General features: G+C 50.2%; 1 protein-coding gene across 1 annotated transcript in view; it reads left to right on the forward strand.

The window, feature by feature from the left end:
* The first annotated feature begins 698 nt into the window (after positions 1-698).
* LOC311319541 (GTPase HRas) overlaps positions 699-15,612 on the forward strand; it is a 22,504-nt gene continuing 7,590 nt past the window's right edge. The window contains exons 1-3 of the mRNA XM_084451100.1: positions 699-981; positions 13,330-13,468; positions 15,379-15,557. Of these exons, the coding sequence (XP_084307226.1) occupies positions 13,358-13,468; positions 15,379-15,557 (290 nt within the window). The 5' untranslated portion in view covers positions 699-981; positions 13,330-13,357. The remainder of the gene's footprint in view (positions 982-13,329; positions 13,469-15,378; positions 15,558-15,612) is intronic.

Raw genomic sequence — 15,612 nt, forward strand, 5'->3', positions numbered from 1 at the left:
CCTTTGAATTCTTCGATAATATACCATGCGAAGGAGGAAATTCTTCCAGAGAGAAGTGCACTGCAGAGAAGTCATAAGTTTGGTTGGCAACAGCAGATGACTTCCTGGATACGGCGACGGGAGAAGTTTGACCCATGGGATATGTAGTGCTTTTTTGATTTGTATTATTCATCACGTTCAGCAATCACAACCATTCACATTCATAGTGGATTGAACATGTCTATCGCACGTCAGAGGCAGTTTTGTTCAGATGTATTTGTATTTATGAAATATAACGAACTGGGAACGTTTCAAAATGCAGGTGAAATGAACGCCTGTGTAGCCTGTTAGTAGCTCCGCGTGTAGGCTAAATATTCGACTATGGGAAAAGCCATAGGACCTAGTAGTAGCCTACTGCAGCGATTCCTATTAGCAGGACGTGTTATTTTGGTTAAAATAGCCCACTGAAAATGAATGTATTTTTGCAATGTATTAATTCACTGCAATCGGTCTATTATAAGCCCACTTCGTGTGCATGGCACGGAAATACATTTTAAAAAATCCATCAAACCATATTGAAATCCAACCACTGCACTGACTCATCTTGGTGAAAATGCCACAGGACCACCAAGTCCGTGGTCAGAACATGCGTGAAGTGCTCCTCCCGCCGGGGCGGTTCACAGTTAACTAGCTAGCTCTGCTCCTCTGGCTGTGCTGACTGGGCGTGGGCTCCAACAACAGTCTCTTCTCCCCCTTTTCAAAGCACATTGTCCGCCGCGAACCGACTCTGCTCACAACACCGAATACACGCCGAGAGCTTTTTCCCCCACCGAAATCCAACCGTTTTCTGGAGTAACAGCTTAACGTTTTTGAGCACCTAAACTGCGAGCGACCTCAAGGAACCCAGACTCGATTTCTGTTGAAAGTGCACCGAGCTCACAGAATTGTAACATTGTCTCCAGTAGCCACACGTCGCTCCTGCAAATTAGGGGTCTGCTTGTTGTAAGTATACCGTGGACATTCTTGTGTTATAAAAATGTGTTCGGAAAATCTTTCTACGCAAGGGGTGTTTCAACCGGGCCGTAGATGTCGTTCACCCGACCTTTATACGCTATCTCGTTCTTCAACAGCATTTTTGTGTGTTCGATATTACAGGTAGGCTATTCGTCGGTTCTGGGTGGTAAAATCCAAATAGTTCATTGGTCGCGCATGATGTGAGAGCGCCAGGGATCATTCGTGTCTACTGGCCGTGGATTCTCTTAAATCCTTGCCTGATTAGGCTACTTGACAGAATATGCTACATTGTAGAGAAAGAGCCCACTGTTGGCTCAAACCCCGAAACTCCTAACAATTAGCTTCAGGGAAGCCTGAAAATAAAACCTTTTCATCGCAATATGTATCTGTGTTAAATGTAGAGTAGCCTAGGTCAACCCTCCGATCGGCTACTACATTGTAAGCAGTTGGTAAGGAGCTGTGAGGGGGTCCTCCCCAGCCCCAGCGGCGGGTATGGTGGCTGGAGAGACAGGCTACACAGACCAGGGTGACGCCCCGTAGCACTGCGGAAGTTGCATTCCATTACAAGGCGTTTGATTTGGAACACGATTCTACTCCGACGCGCCTGCGAGACTTGGCTTTTACTGACCACTATCATCATCACAGATCAATCCGGCCACTTAGAAAAGGCTGACTCGACGTGCGTTCGCGTTCGCGCAGTCTATTGTGGGATCAGTCATGAGGATTTTAGAAATGATCACCTACCGGCGGTAATTTCCATAAAGGCCCTATTACAATTTTACAACAAATGGACCAATAACTATGACTGGCGACAACTATATTCCCGATTTTAGTTAGGCTAGTAAGTTATTATGATACCGAAAGTCTGGAAAGGCCATCATTGGCTAAAGACAGTTCGTAGATCTATCTTTATAGTAGGCCTAGGTTGTCTACATATAGGCGACATCGGTGTAGGCTCCCATTGGGCAAATAACATGCTTGTTGATCAGTAGTCACAGCAAATTATTTTTGTGTTGACTTGCCTTGCCCCCTCTCCCTCACTCACATACATAGGGCTACATAGCCCATACATACATACACACACACACACACATACATACATACATCAATCAATCAATCAAAGCTTTATTTATATAGCGCATTTCATACCCAGAGGCAACACAATGCGCTTTACATACATACATACATACATACATGCATGCATACATACATACATACATACATACATACATACATACATACAAACAAACAAACAAACAAACAAACATGCTAAATTCTAGACAGGTGTGTAGTGTTGATTAAAGAAGTGAGTATATATACTCTAATGGCCAAATTGCAGAAATGTTACAGTTTTGACATTAGTAGGCTAGTGGTTAAAGAAGTGGGTATACTGTGGGTCCATGGATACTCCATATACGCTACACTACTCTGGTGCTAGACCATCCATGCTCATTTTACAGTTTACCCACTTGCCGGCTAGTCGCTCAGGTCCGATGATCTCAGCTGGTTGACCGGAGCGTAGTCTGTCATGACCGACTGTAGGCCAACAGCCAACAACCTGAAAGGTTGACCCAGCGTGGCAAAGGTCAGAGCCTGCCCTCAACCCGGTCGGGGTGGAGGCTGAGCACTGTTTTGAAGTTCCCCTCACGTCCATCTCACCCCAGACTCAACACAGAGCAGCAGGCCAGCTCGGGAGGGGAACACACCAACACATTAGCATTCTTCCTGGTTTCTCGGCCTCCCCTCCCCAACGGGATGTGGATTCTGAGTACCGGCAGCCGTTTCAGATTCTCAGTAAATGTTCCGAACACTCGTTCTGTGTCCGCGCCCTGACGCGGTCCGGCTCTTTATATTTGCTTGTCTCCCGTCGCCAGATGAGGGCGGGGGGAGGGGGGGGGGGGGGGTAGCCATTACCTATGACCTTGTGAACGGATGAGTTTTTTTTGTGTGTGCGATTCTGTAAGAGTGCTTTGACAGTTGTTGTTTTCAATGGCGGATAGTAGGGTATTGACTCTCGGGCTGCCTGTGTCGTCAGTGAAGATGCCATTTTAGGGATGAAGTCATTGGTGCATGGAGGGGGGGGGTCTCAGTCCTCCATCGTGATCCCTCCCCAGAGAGGCTCCCATTACCATCATCGCTCCATTAAAAATCTATTATCCCTGCAGTGGGCTTGTGGCTCTGCCAATATGGATCCTTTAACCAATTAAGCGCTTTAATGGAGAGAGGGGGGGTGCATGTAGAGAGGGAGACCCAGTCTTGTGTTTTCCGTCCTCGTCTTATTGTGTCCCGGGTGGCGGTCGGGTCCGCGGAGCCCTCCCGGTCCTAAAGACAGCTGATCTGCACCGAGCTGTGAGCTCTAGTGAGGACGGGGAAAGATGGGTCCTCCTGAGTTGGTCATACAGCCCCCCCTCCCACACACACACACACTGAACACATACACTCCCACAGCTACACAGACCCCCCCCCCCCCCCCCCAACACTAGCCAGACCCAATTGGCTAAACTGTGAAGGGTTTGGAAATCCTGTTTTATTTTCTATTTCCAAGGAGCATTATCAATGGGTTGCAGATGTTAGAAAAATGGCTGTGATTGGCCCGACCGATATCGGGTCAGTGGGACTCTGTTGGAACGGGTGGATGACCAGACTGGTCTACGGAGTGAAAGAGAACGAGCTCATGTGATCAGGCCGGCGACGCCAGGCTACCAGAACACAGCTAACCAAACCAGACATGGACCCCCCCCAGAACCCAGCTACACAGACCACATATACCCCCCAGAACCCAGCCAGACCAGACATGCACCCCCCCACATCCCCAGAACCCAGCTACACAGACCATCTTTGTTCTCTGGTAGCAGTTGTCATTTTCAGGAAGGTAAAACAACAGACATTCTAATTCTTGGGTTGGAACCCAGTGAGTTGGAGGTATTTGGGGTTGGTTCCAGCCCCCCCCCCCCCCCCCGGTCCTGCATGCCCTTGGCGTACGGGAAGAAAGAGCAGCCCCCCCCCACTGGCTCCCTGCTCTCCTCAGTAAGCTGTCATGTAAGGTTATCCTCTGGGTCCAGGCAGGGGCTCTAGGGTTTCAAAACGACCTGTTAATTTCTCAGGCTGGAGGTGGTGGGCTGGGCTAAATATAACCGCCCTGCAGGACTCACAGACGGGCCATGGCTCCCTGAGCAGGAGGACTCAGCCATGCACAGATTTCAGCTGAGCGGGTCCAGAGATTCCAGACAGCGCCGTGAGCGTGCCCTGACTCCCAGTCTCCCTGACTCCCAGTCTCCCTGACTCCCTGACTCCCAGTCTCCCTGACTCCCAGTCTCCCAGTCGTCCTGACTCCCAGTCTCCCTGACTCCCAGTCTCCCTGACTCCCTGACTCCCAGTCTCCCTGACTCCCAGTCTCCCTGACTCCCTGACTCCCAGTCTCCCTGACTCCCTGACTCCCAGTCTCCCAGTCTCCCAGTCGTCCTGACTCCCAGTCTCCCTGACTCCCAGTCAAAGTTTGTACGGCTACTTTGGGGGCTAATTAATCAACATGCTCTGGCACTGATTACGGTACTAGTCAGAGAGGAGAGGGTTGGGCAGGTGTGTGGCACTGCCGTAGGGAGGCCCATGGAGGTGTGTGTGTTTGAGGGGGGGGGGGTGCGGCGCATCGGGCTGTGGTTGGATCGTGAGAGAGGGAAAGCTACGGGGGCAGACGCCGACAGAGACCGCGGGGGGCGGAGCCTGATCCCCAGCAGGCGGCGTCTTTTACACAAACACCAGATCCCAGATTCCCCCGACGACGAGCCCAGACAGCAGGGCCTGCCGTGCCTCGCTCGTCTCCATATGCAGGCTTGGATTATTCATCAGCCGCGGACACGGCCTAGCTCGGGGGCGGGCGGGGATACCACCACCCAACAGGCGGCGGGGGGGCGGAGTCACAATACGGATGCTACGACTCCGTTGATACGCCTATAATTAGGGACGCACGGCGTTTTTCCAACCGATATCGATAACCGATATTTACCTGCTTCTCATGGCCGACACCCGCTGTAATCACCGATATCATTTGACATGCTTTTGTTTACATGCTTTTGCTTACATGATATCCTTTTACATGCTTTTGCTTACATGCTTACATGCTTTTGTATTTTAAAAAGAAGTTGATAACGTCATTTATGCACACCTGTGGGTACAAAGGCTAAGGTGTAGTGAGTGAGCAAAGATGGATGATATAATATTCCGTGGTTCTGATCAAACTAACTCTAACTGACATCACTATTGTTAACACAGCAGAGACAAAGAGCACTTCTGACTCATCAAACGTTCATTTCTCTTCTCCAGTGACGTACGACCAGAACAAGTGGAAACAAAATCTGTATCTATAGCCAAGAGTGAATCTGGCCTCCTTTTCTGAGAACACAATGGCCTTCATTTACTAAGCGATCGTAGGACAGAAAACTGGGTGTACGGTTATTACCGCACCAAGTTCGGCATTTATCAATTTGGATGCAAATCTGAGAACTGTTATCAGACAGACTGACTGGCATCTAAGCACAGCCACATAGGCATATTCATCACTTCCAAAAGTGTAGCCTACCCTATGGCAAAATGACACACATGTCTATGTGTCATATGTCCCTAACATGCCGTCAGCTGCAGATTGACCCCGGTGATGTTACCAGTCAGCCTGGTATGAGAGGCTCCTCCCTCCCGTCTCTGCTCCTCCCTCTCTCCTCCCCTCCCTCTCTCCTCCTCTCCCTCTCTCCTCCTCTCCCTCTCTCCTTCTCTCTCTCTCTCCTCCTCTCCCTCTCTCCTCCTCTCCCTCTCTCCCCTCCCTCTCTCCTCCTCTCCCTCTCTCCTCCCCTCCCTCTCTCCTCCTCTCCCTCTCTCCTCCCCTCCCTCTCTCTTCCCCTCCCTCTCTCTTCCTCTCCCTCTCTCTCCTCCCTCTCTCCTCCCCTCCCTCTCTCCTCCCCTCCCTCTCTCCTCCCCTCCCTCTCTCCTCTACCTCTCTCCTCCTCTCCCTCTCTCCTCCCCTCCTGTCCCTCCTCAGACGCCGGGGCCAGTCAGACGGAGGGGTGCTCAGAGCAGGGCTGATCGATGGGGGGGAGAAGGGGAGGCAGATCGCCCCAGGGTCATTCAGGCTGTCGGAGAGAGGCTTGGTGGGGGGGGGGGGGGGGGGGTAGTAGTAGTAGTAGTAGTAGTAGTAGTAGTAGTTATAGGTGTAGTAGTAGTAGTTATAGTAGTAGTAGTGTAGTAGTAGTTATAGTAGTACTGTAGTAGTAGTGGTGGTGGTAGTAGTAGTGGTAGTGGTAGTGGTGGTAGTAGTAGTAGTAGTAGTAGTGGTAGTGGTAGTAGTAGTGGTAGTAGTGGTGGTAGTAGTAGTAGTAGTGGTAGTAGTAGTGGTGGTGGTGGTGGTGGTAGTAGTAGTAGTTATAGTAGTAGTAGTAGTTATAGTAAGTAGTTATTGTAGTATTGTAGTGGTGGTGGTAGTAGTAGTAGTAGCGGTGGTGGTAGTAGCAGTAGCAGTAGTAGTAGTAGTATAGTAGTAGTAGTTATAGTAACTATATATACTCGTATATAACTAATAACTAATATAGTAGCCGTCGAGGCGTAGAGTGTGCCTGCAGAGAAGATTACCCAGACTGATTATTGTGTGTGTGTTTGTGTTAAGTCGGTGTGTGTATTTACCCGAGGCCTCGGCAGCGAACGGGGGGTGCGCTCTCTGGACGGAGGGCCGTGTCACGCACGTACCGTACCAGGCCGGGTTATTTACCGCGAGGAAGAAGGAAGCTAGCATAAATGTTTGCTCACGCGATTGAGCGTTCGGGGTAATTCCCTTCCTGTTGCGCCGTAGAATTATAGCCGCGGGACTGTTTTCACAAGCTCTTGAGTGTGTTGACACTGGTCGAACCCATCTGGAAAGCTCCCCTTTTCAATCAGAACCCCCCCCCCCAGGCAGGGTGGGCCGGAACCGCCGGACGCTGACCGCGGAGGACTTGGACTTGGAAGAGCGTTTTCAACCCAATGTCGTGTTGTCAGTAAGCTAGCAAGAAGCCTGCTGTTCTATCAATCATTAACATAGGTGACCCAGCACTACCGGTCAGCTCATCAACTAGTCTTGCATGACACGCGCACACACACACTTGCGCAGGGTTCTATTAATACAACACCACACCCAGGGACAAATATAGGAGTCACTTGGAGTGTGTCTGTGGCCGTTGAATCTCTGCCGCTGCATTAGCCGTGTAAATGGTGTTTTTTTCTCCTCGCGGGTTCGTGTATCGTTGAGTGTAACGAGGAGGCTAAAGCAGAGTGGTCGTCAAGTAGTGGAACTCACTCCCCTAGTATGAAGGATGTGCCAACGACCCTGCTGAGCAAGATATCTCGATAGATAGATAGATACTTTATTGATCCACTGATAGATAGATAGATAGATACTTTATTCATCCACCGATAGACAGATGGATAGACAGATGTCTGGCGGACGTCACCCCTTAGAGAGGTAGAGGGGTGGGTAGATATAGGAGTGTGGGGGGGTAAGTGTGTAGAGGGGGGGTAAGTGTGTAGAGGGGTGGGTAGATATAGGAGTAAGGGTGGGTAGAGGAGTAGAGGGGGGGTAGATATAGGAGTAGAGGGGTGGGTAGAGGAGTAGAGGGGGGGGTAGATATAGGAGTCGAGGGGTGGGTAGATATAGGAGTAGAGGGGTGGGTAGATATAGGAGTCGAGGGGTGGGTAGATATAGGAGTAGAGGGGGGGTAGATATAGGAGTAGAGGGGGGGTAGATATAGGTGTAGAGGGGTGGGTAGATATAGGAGTAGAGGGGTGGGTAGATATAGGAGTAGAGGGGTGGGTAGAGGAGTAGAGGGGGGGTAGATATAGGAGTAGAGGGGTGGGTAGAGGGGGGGTAGATATAGGAGTAGAGGGGTGGGTAGATATAGGAGTAGGGGTGGGTAGAGGAGTAGAGGGGGGGTAGATATAGGAGTAGAGGGGTGGGTAGAGGGGTAGAGGGGGGGGTAGATATAGAAGTAGAGGGGTGGGTAGATATAGGAGTAGAGGGGTGGGTAGATATAGGTGTAGAGGGGTGGGTAGAGGAGTAGAGGGGGGGTAGATATAGGAGTAGAGGGGTGGGTAGAGGGGTAGAGGGGGGGGTAGATATAGGAGTATAGGGGTGGGTAGATATACGAGTAGAGGGGTGGGTAGATATAGGAGTAGAGGGGTGGGTAGATATAGGTGTAGAGGGGTGGGTAGAGGAGTAGAGGGGGGGTAGAGGAGTAGAAGGGGGGTGGGTAGAGGAGTAGAGGGGTGGGTAGATATAGGAGTAGAGGGGTGGGTAGATATAGGTGTAGAGGGGTGGGTAGATAAAGGAGTAGAGGGGTGGGTAGATATAGGTGTAGAGGGGTGGGTAGATATAGGTGTAGAGGGGTGGGTAGAGGAGTAGAGGGGTGGGTAGATATAGGAGTAGAGGGGTGGGTAGATATAGGTGTAGAGGGGTGGGTAGAGGAGTAGAGGGGGGGTAGATATAGGAGTAGAGGGGTGGGTAGAGGAGTAGAGGGGGGGTAGATATAGGAGTAGAGGGGGGGTAGATATAGGAGTAGAGGGGTGGGTAGATATAGGAGTAGAGGGGTGGGTAGAGGGGTAGAGGGGGGGGTAGATATAGGAGTAGAGGGGTGGGTAGATATAGGTGTAGAGGGGTGGGTAGAGGAGTAGAGGGGGGGTAGATATAGGAGTAGAGGGGTGGGTAGAGGGGTAGAGGGGGGGGTAGATATAGGGGTAGGGGTGGGTAGAGGAGTAGAGGGGGGGTAGATATAGGAGTAGAGGGGTGGGTAGATATATGAGTAGAGGGGTGGGTAGATATAGGTGTAGAGGGGTGGGTAGAGGAGTAGAGGGGGGGTAGATATAGGAGTAGAGGGGTGGGTAGATATAGGAGTAGAGGGGTGGGTAGATATAGGAGTAGGGGTGGGTAGAGGAGTAGAGGGGGGGTAGATATAGGAGTGTGGGGGGGTAAGTGTGTTAGTGAACAGGAAGGCTGGTGGGTTGAGAAAGCAGGCCTGGCTGGAGAACATGGCGACAGTGTGTCCGTGACAGTGTTCAGCGGTCTAGAGGAGGAGCCAGCGGTCTGTCCGCTCTACAGGAGGCTGGAGAAGGAGATGAAATGTCAACAGGGCTTTTACTGTATGAGGTCTGGCTGTACGAGGGGGGGGGGGGTGTAAACCTCTGATATTCAGGTTTCATATGTCTTAAAGGAGTAGTTTCATATTGAGCATCATGCTCTGTCATGTTATTTACAATCTTATACAACGGCTTGTGTGAATACTCGATTGTGATTGGCCAAGACGCATTCGAGAGGCATACATTATTTCTCCACAACACCTGGTATATACGCCCGGCATCAAACATGTTCTAAATCTATGCGCAGTTCAACTGACCCAAACAAGAGCCGTAGCATCCCAAACATGAAATAGTGGTTGCTGTAGAAATCAATGCGTTCTAAATCAATGTGGGAGTGATAACGTCATAACGTTAGATTTGGGTGGAGAGGGACTATAAAAGTTACTGGTTGCTATGGAAATTGTATAACTCTAACCAACTTTTCAAAGCTAATATGAGCAATAGATGTATTTTGTTCTCAGAATTATGTTTTCTGTTGAAAGGCCGTTGTATAAGTGGGATAATGAACGAGGGGCGGGTCTTTGTGCTGTTTAAATGACCTTCGCTGAGGTAAATTCACTACCTCCACGTCGGCCATTTAAACAGTACAAAGACCCGCCCCTCGTTCATTATCTCTTACATATACAACGGTCCATATAAACATGTTGACAGACTTTGCACTTTTGAGATAGTCTCAAAATCTTGTTTCGAGATCTCCGCCTCCGAAAGTCTGAAGACCCGCCTCACCGGAAATGATGTCCTCCAATCAAACTGGAGAGGAGAATCAAAACAAAACATGTCACTGCCCCATTAGGAAGGACCGCCCTTAAGATGTTGGATTGGTTCTGCAATGCAGGTTTTTTTTCAATCTCTCAAATTGTTTCCACCCATTTTTAGCAATGAAACCCGGACAAATGTCTTTAGTTGAGCGCAATGTTTAGAGACTGACTCGTGAGTCTACTTAACTAGAAATAAGTGCTCAGTGTCAGAGATATTAGTGCTAGAGAACCATCAGATAACCGTATAATGGATCTCTATGGGCAGAGCTATGTAATATACGCCCATAGAGATCCATTGTGTGTGACATGAGCAATGAGCACTAATATCTAAAGAGTAAACAAATGAGATATGGACCGTTGTATATGACCTCATAAGGTAAATAACCTTATAAGAGATGCTAAATACCAAACTACCCCTTTAATATCATATCCATCTTCATATGCAGGATCACATATTTAATGTCATACGCAAGTCACTGAAGCTGCAATTTCAACTTCAAGATTGGCCATGTATTTGGAGTAGCCTACACATGCTAGGTATCTGACCAGGGTAGGGGCATGCGCCAACATAGGACAGGGTTCAGGACATGACGGTGCAAAATACAATAAACAAAATACAATAAACAAAATACAACGGCTAAACGTTTTTTGCGGTCCGGTGGGTGACGCACTGCTGACTAGAGTCTGAGGCGGCGCTGACCGGCGAGCGGGTCAGCATGGCGGACTCTCTGTCTCTCTCTCTCTCTGCCTGTCTCTCTCTGTCTCTCTCTCTCTCTCTCTCTCTCTCTCTGGTGTTTTTCTGGGTTTTCTGGAGAGCGCGCCGTGCGTGTCGGCAGCAGCAGGGATGAGATCACCGGTCACTCAGCGAGCCCCGTTACGTCACCCTCCGAGCCGTAACCAGGGAGGGTCTCGCGGTTGCCAGGGAGCATCTGCGAAGCGCTCTCGCCGGGGAACGGCGCGTCGGGCTCCGGGGGGAGGATGTTGCGCAACGTCGACTTGTGTGTCATCTCAGTCAGGAGGCAGCAGGCTAATGTACGTAAGCTAATAGCTTAGCCCTGTGGTTGAGTGACCAGGAACGTGACCACTCTGTTAGGTAATGGTCCAATAGCAGTACAGTATCTGACTGAGCTTCTCAAAACCTCTGACTCACTTTGGCTCATCGTGCTCTGACAGGGGGAATGGTCACCAGGGTATTATGGGTAACTGTAGTTACTTAATACTGTGTGTGTGTGCGTGTGTGTGTCCCATCTCAACCACCAGTGTCCATACAATAGTAATGTTCTGTGCTGCTGGTTGATTCACAGTCACTGGAATTTCACTGGCTAGAGAGAGAGAGAGATAGAGAGAGAGAGAATGTGAATGTGTTGGCCTGTGGTCAGTTGAGGCCTCATTGGGGTGTGTGTTGTTTCTCCATTTCTCTCTCTCTCTCTCTGGCTGCAGCTGACCTGACAGTCAACACCCTCCATGGCCAGAGAGCCAGTGGCATGTCTGTAACCTGTCGTCTGTAATCTGTGGCCTGTCGTCTGTAACCTCTGGTCTGTAGTCTGGCCTGTCGTCTGTAACCTGTGGTCTGTAGTCTGGCCTGTCGACTGTAGCCTGTGGTCTGTAGCCTGTGGTCTGTAGCCTGTGATCTATAACATGTGGTCTGTAGCCTGTGGTCTGTAGCCTGTGGTCTGTAGCCTGTGGTCTGTAACATGTGGTTTGTAACACGTGGTCTGTAGCCTGTGGTTGTAGTCTGGTCTGTAACCTGAGGTGTGTAGTCTGGTCTGTAACCTGAGGTGTGTAGTCTGGTCCGTAACATGTGGTCTCTAGCCTGTTGTCTGTAGTCTGGTCTGTAACATGTGGTCTGTAGTCTGGACTGTAGCCTGTGGTCTGGTCTGTAACATGTGCTCTGTACCAGCCTGTGTGGTCTGTAGCCTGGGGTCTGTAGCCTGCTGTAAGAAGTCGAGGTGGGAATCTCTCTCTCTCTCTCTCTCTCTCCGTCTCTCTCCTGCTCCCTCTCTCTGTCCTGCCATCTGTCGCAGTAAAGAGTGGACGAACACAGACCGCCGTCGACCCGTCCACTCGACAGACCTGCGTCAGTCGGCCGTCCCCCCGGTCCCCACGCGTCAGCCAGGGGACCGGGGGATGAAAGGGACCATGTTTAAAGCGCAGGAACAGGGCCGCAGCTGGACAGATGAAAGGCCGCGCAGCATGAATGGCAGTCCTGCGCTCTCTCCCTCCAGATGCTCGCTCCCGCCAATCTTTCTTTAATAAGAGACAGCTGATTTACGGGCCTGGTAGCCCGCTCTAATGACCGGCCCCGTTAACCGGGCCCAACCACTCTTGTGGGAGAACGGTACGCGCACCTGGATGTCATAAAAAATCTCTTTGACTTTCTCTCTCTCTCTCCCTCTCTCTCGTCTCTGACCACCCCTCCAACTGGAAGGGGCCCACTAAAACGGTCAACCTACAGGAGAAATGACTTCTGCTACAGGACTACTGATCACCAAGCACTGTTCTGACCTGCTATGGCTAGATGTTGAGCTGTAGGCCTATAGGACTAGAGAATGTTGAGCTGTAGGCCTATAGGACTAGAGAATGTTGAGCTGTATGCCTATAGGACTAGAGAATGTTGAGCTGTATGCCTATAGGACAAGAGAATGTTGAACTGTAGGCCTATAGGACTAGAGAATGTTGAGCTGTAGGCCTATAGGACTAGAGAATGTTGAGCTGTATGCCTATAGGACTAGAGAATGTTGAACTGTAGGCCTATAGGACTAGAGAATGTTGAGCTGTATGCCTATAGGACTAGAGAATGTTGAGCTGTATGCCTATAGGACTAGAGAATGTTGAGCTGTATGCCTATAGGACTAGAGAATGTTGAACTGTAGGCCTATAGGACTAGAGAATGTTGAGCTGTAGGCCTATAGGACTAGAGAATGTTGAGCTGTAGGCCTATAGGACTAGAGAATGTTGAGCTGTAGGCCTATAGGACTAGAGAATGTTGAGCTGTAGGCCTATAGGACTAGAGAATGTTTAACTGTAGGCCTATAGGACTAGAGAATGTTGAGCTGTAGGCCTATAGGACTAGAGAATGTTTAACTGTAGGCCTATAGGACTATAGAATGTTGCAACTTCAGGTAAATCTACTGGTCACCAGAATGGAGATGACCATTAGGGATTTCTCTCTCTCTCTCTCATGCTGCCTCTCACAAGCCCTGAGCTACAGCCGTTTGGAACATTGAGTACCACCATCAGCTCATTTTTCACATTCCCCTACGAGGAATCTCGACGGGCTCCGTACGACCCCCAGTATAAGGGTTCCGTACGATTTCTCTACGAGGAACCTCTCGGGGGTTCTCCCGTACGACCGACCGACTCTAGGTTCAGGTAAGCCAACGTCAAAATGCTGCGAGGAGATACCTTAACCCGGCGTTCTCTGTCCCAGCAGTGCGAGGTGAGCAGCCGCAGTGAGGATGACGGAGTACAAGCTGGTGGTGGTCGGGGCCGGAGGCGTGGGGAAGAGCGCCCTCACCATCCAGCTCATCCAGAACCACTTCGTGGACGAGTACGACCCCACCATCGAGGTACCGTCCACCTCGGCACGCTACCTGCGTGCGCGAGTGCGTGCGTGCGTGTGTGTGTGTGTCAGTGTCAGTCCATCTGCAGCTGATAATAAATATATAAACAATAAAAATAATAACATAGTAATAATAACAAAAAATGCTGTAGGTACAGGGTCAATACATAAGGTGGAGGAATTACACTCGGTGACAATCTTACAACGCTCTGGTAACGTGATACAGGTGGATCTCCCTGCGGATCCATCTTTTTTTTACAGGGTTTTCTGAGGTCGTCCATGTTGTTTATATCAGGGCTAACACCGGCTCTAATTGGAAGTTATTTTGTTATTGAAGAACAATGCGAGTTCTTCACATTTCGCTGCGGAGAACTGCAGAGGAGGAGGAGGAGTAATAATAACATAATAATAATAATATTCCAGAGTTTCCAGCATTCTCCGCAAGAATGTGATTACTGGCGTACGCTGCCCCTCCCCTGGGGTGAGCTGAGACGCTGCCCCTCCCCTGGGGTGAGCTGAGACGCTGCCCCCCCCCCCCTCCCCTCCCTGAGTGCTGTGGTTCGTTTCAGATGGTCCTGCCCAAAAACCAGACCTGTCATCAATTAAACTCCTATTGTTTAAATTCCTATTTTCACAATGATGTCCATCCCCATTCCTCAGTTCACACAGAGACAGAGAGAGAGAGAGAGAGAGAGAGAGAGAGACGGAACAGGAGGGCAAGAAGTAGAGTGTGTATTCCTCTCTCTGTCTCTCTCTCTCCCTCTCTCTCTCTCCCTCTCTCTGTCTCTGTGTCTCTCGCCCTCACCACGCCCGCCCCTGGCCAGACAATGTTCTTGTTGTGCGGTGCATTCCTGGCTCCTGTGCTGGGCCACACAAAGGGACAGCAGGCCTCTGCGTTCGTGTGTCTGTCTGTCTGTCCGTCTGCAGGCTAAACATCGGCCCCGCTAGCCGCTAGGCGCTAGCTGCTTCTCGGGGGGCCCCGGCTCTGACGCTCCCCAGCGCCGGGATTGTAGATACCAGCGGTAGAGACCAGCGATAGAGACCAGCAGCACACAGTCCCAAACACACCAGAGCATCTGTCCTTATCAGGCGTATAATGGAGCGAGGCCAGGTCGACCCGTCGGCCCCCGAGCAAAAGAGAGGTTCAGGATTCAGGATCCGTTTTATTGGCCGTGTTGATGGTTCACATTCTAGGAATGTGAGCAGGGTTAAGGCACACGCTGCTGCACACGACAGAGGACAGGGTGCAGGACAGTGCAGACATGACTGCAAATGCAGTACCAAAAACAGTACAAATGGAATATACGGTGTAAACAAAATCCAGTGCAATATACACAATACGACATACTGTTAAAAAGGGAGGCACAAATGCAATTTGATGTAATACATACAGAATGGTGTGTGGTGAATGCATGTACAGTGTGTGTTCAGAGTGTAGTAGATAGATGCCATGTTTTGTATATACAGTGTGGGTTGTGTGTGTGCCGTCGAGGTATGTGGAACTATGCCCGCGTTTCGAATTGCATACTTCCATACTATATAGTATGCCAAAAAGGGATGGAGTATGGCCCAATACAGTATGGCAAAAATACCAGGATGTCCTACTACTGTACATCTGGTCTTATTTTACAGTATGCAAGCCGCAATGCGATTGGATGCGTACCGCATGCAAAGTACATACTTTCTAGGGGCAGCTGTAGTACGTACTGGTAGTAAGAAGTAGAAGTATGCGATTTGGAACACAGCCCCTGTGAGAGAGACGAGCATGGTCGTCCACTTTTCACCGCCATATTGCTCATACCCATCACGTGTTGTTGAGATCTGAAGACTTAATGTCTAGAGAGGGGGCGGGGCCCGGAGGCGGAGCTGTAGTCTGCGTGGAGCGTTCTGAGCGCATGAAGCCCCTCCCCCCTGCAGGACTCGTACAGGAAGCAGGTGGTGATCGACGGGGAGACGTGTCTGCTGGACATCCTGGACACGGCCGGCCAGGAGGAGTACAGCGCCATGAGAGACCAGTACATGAGGACGGGCGAGGGGTTCCTCTGCGTCTTCGCCATCAACAACACCAAGTCCTTCGAGGACATCCACCAGTACAGGTGTGTGTGTGTGTGTGTGTGTGTGTGTGTGTGTGTGTGTGTGTGTGTGTGTGTG

Source organism: Borostomias antarcticus, assembly GCF_949987555.1.
Source record: "Borostomias antarcticus genome assembly, chromosome: 16".
In the NCBI taxonomy this organism is placed as follows: Eukaryota; Metazoa; Chordata; class Actinopteri; order Stomiiformes; family Stomiidae; genus Borostomias; species Borostomias antarcticus.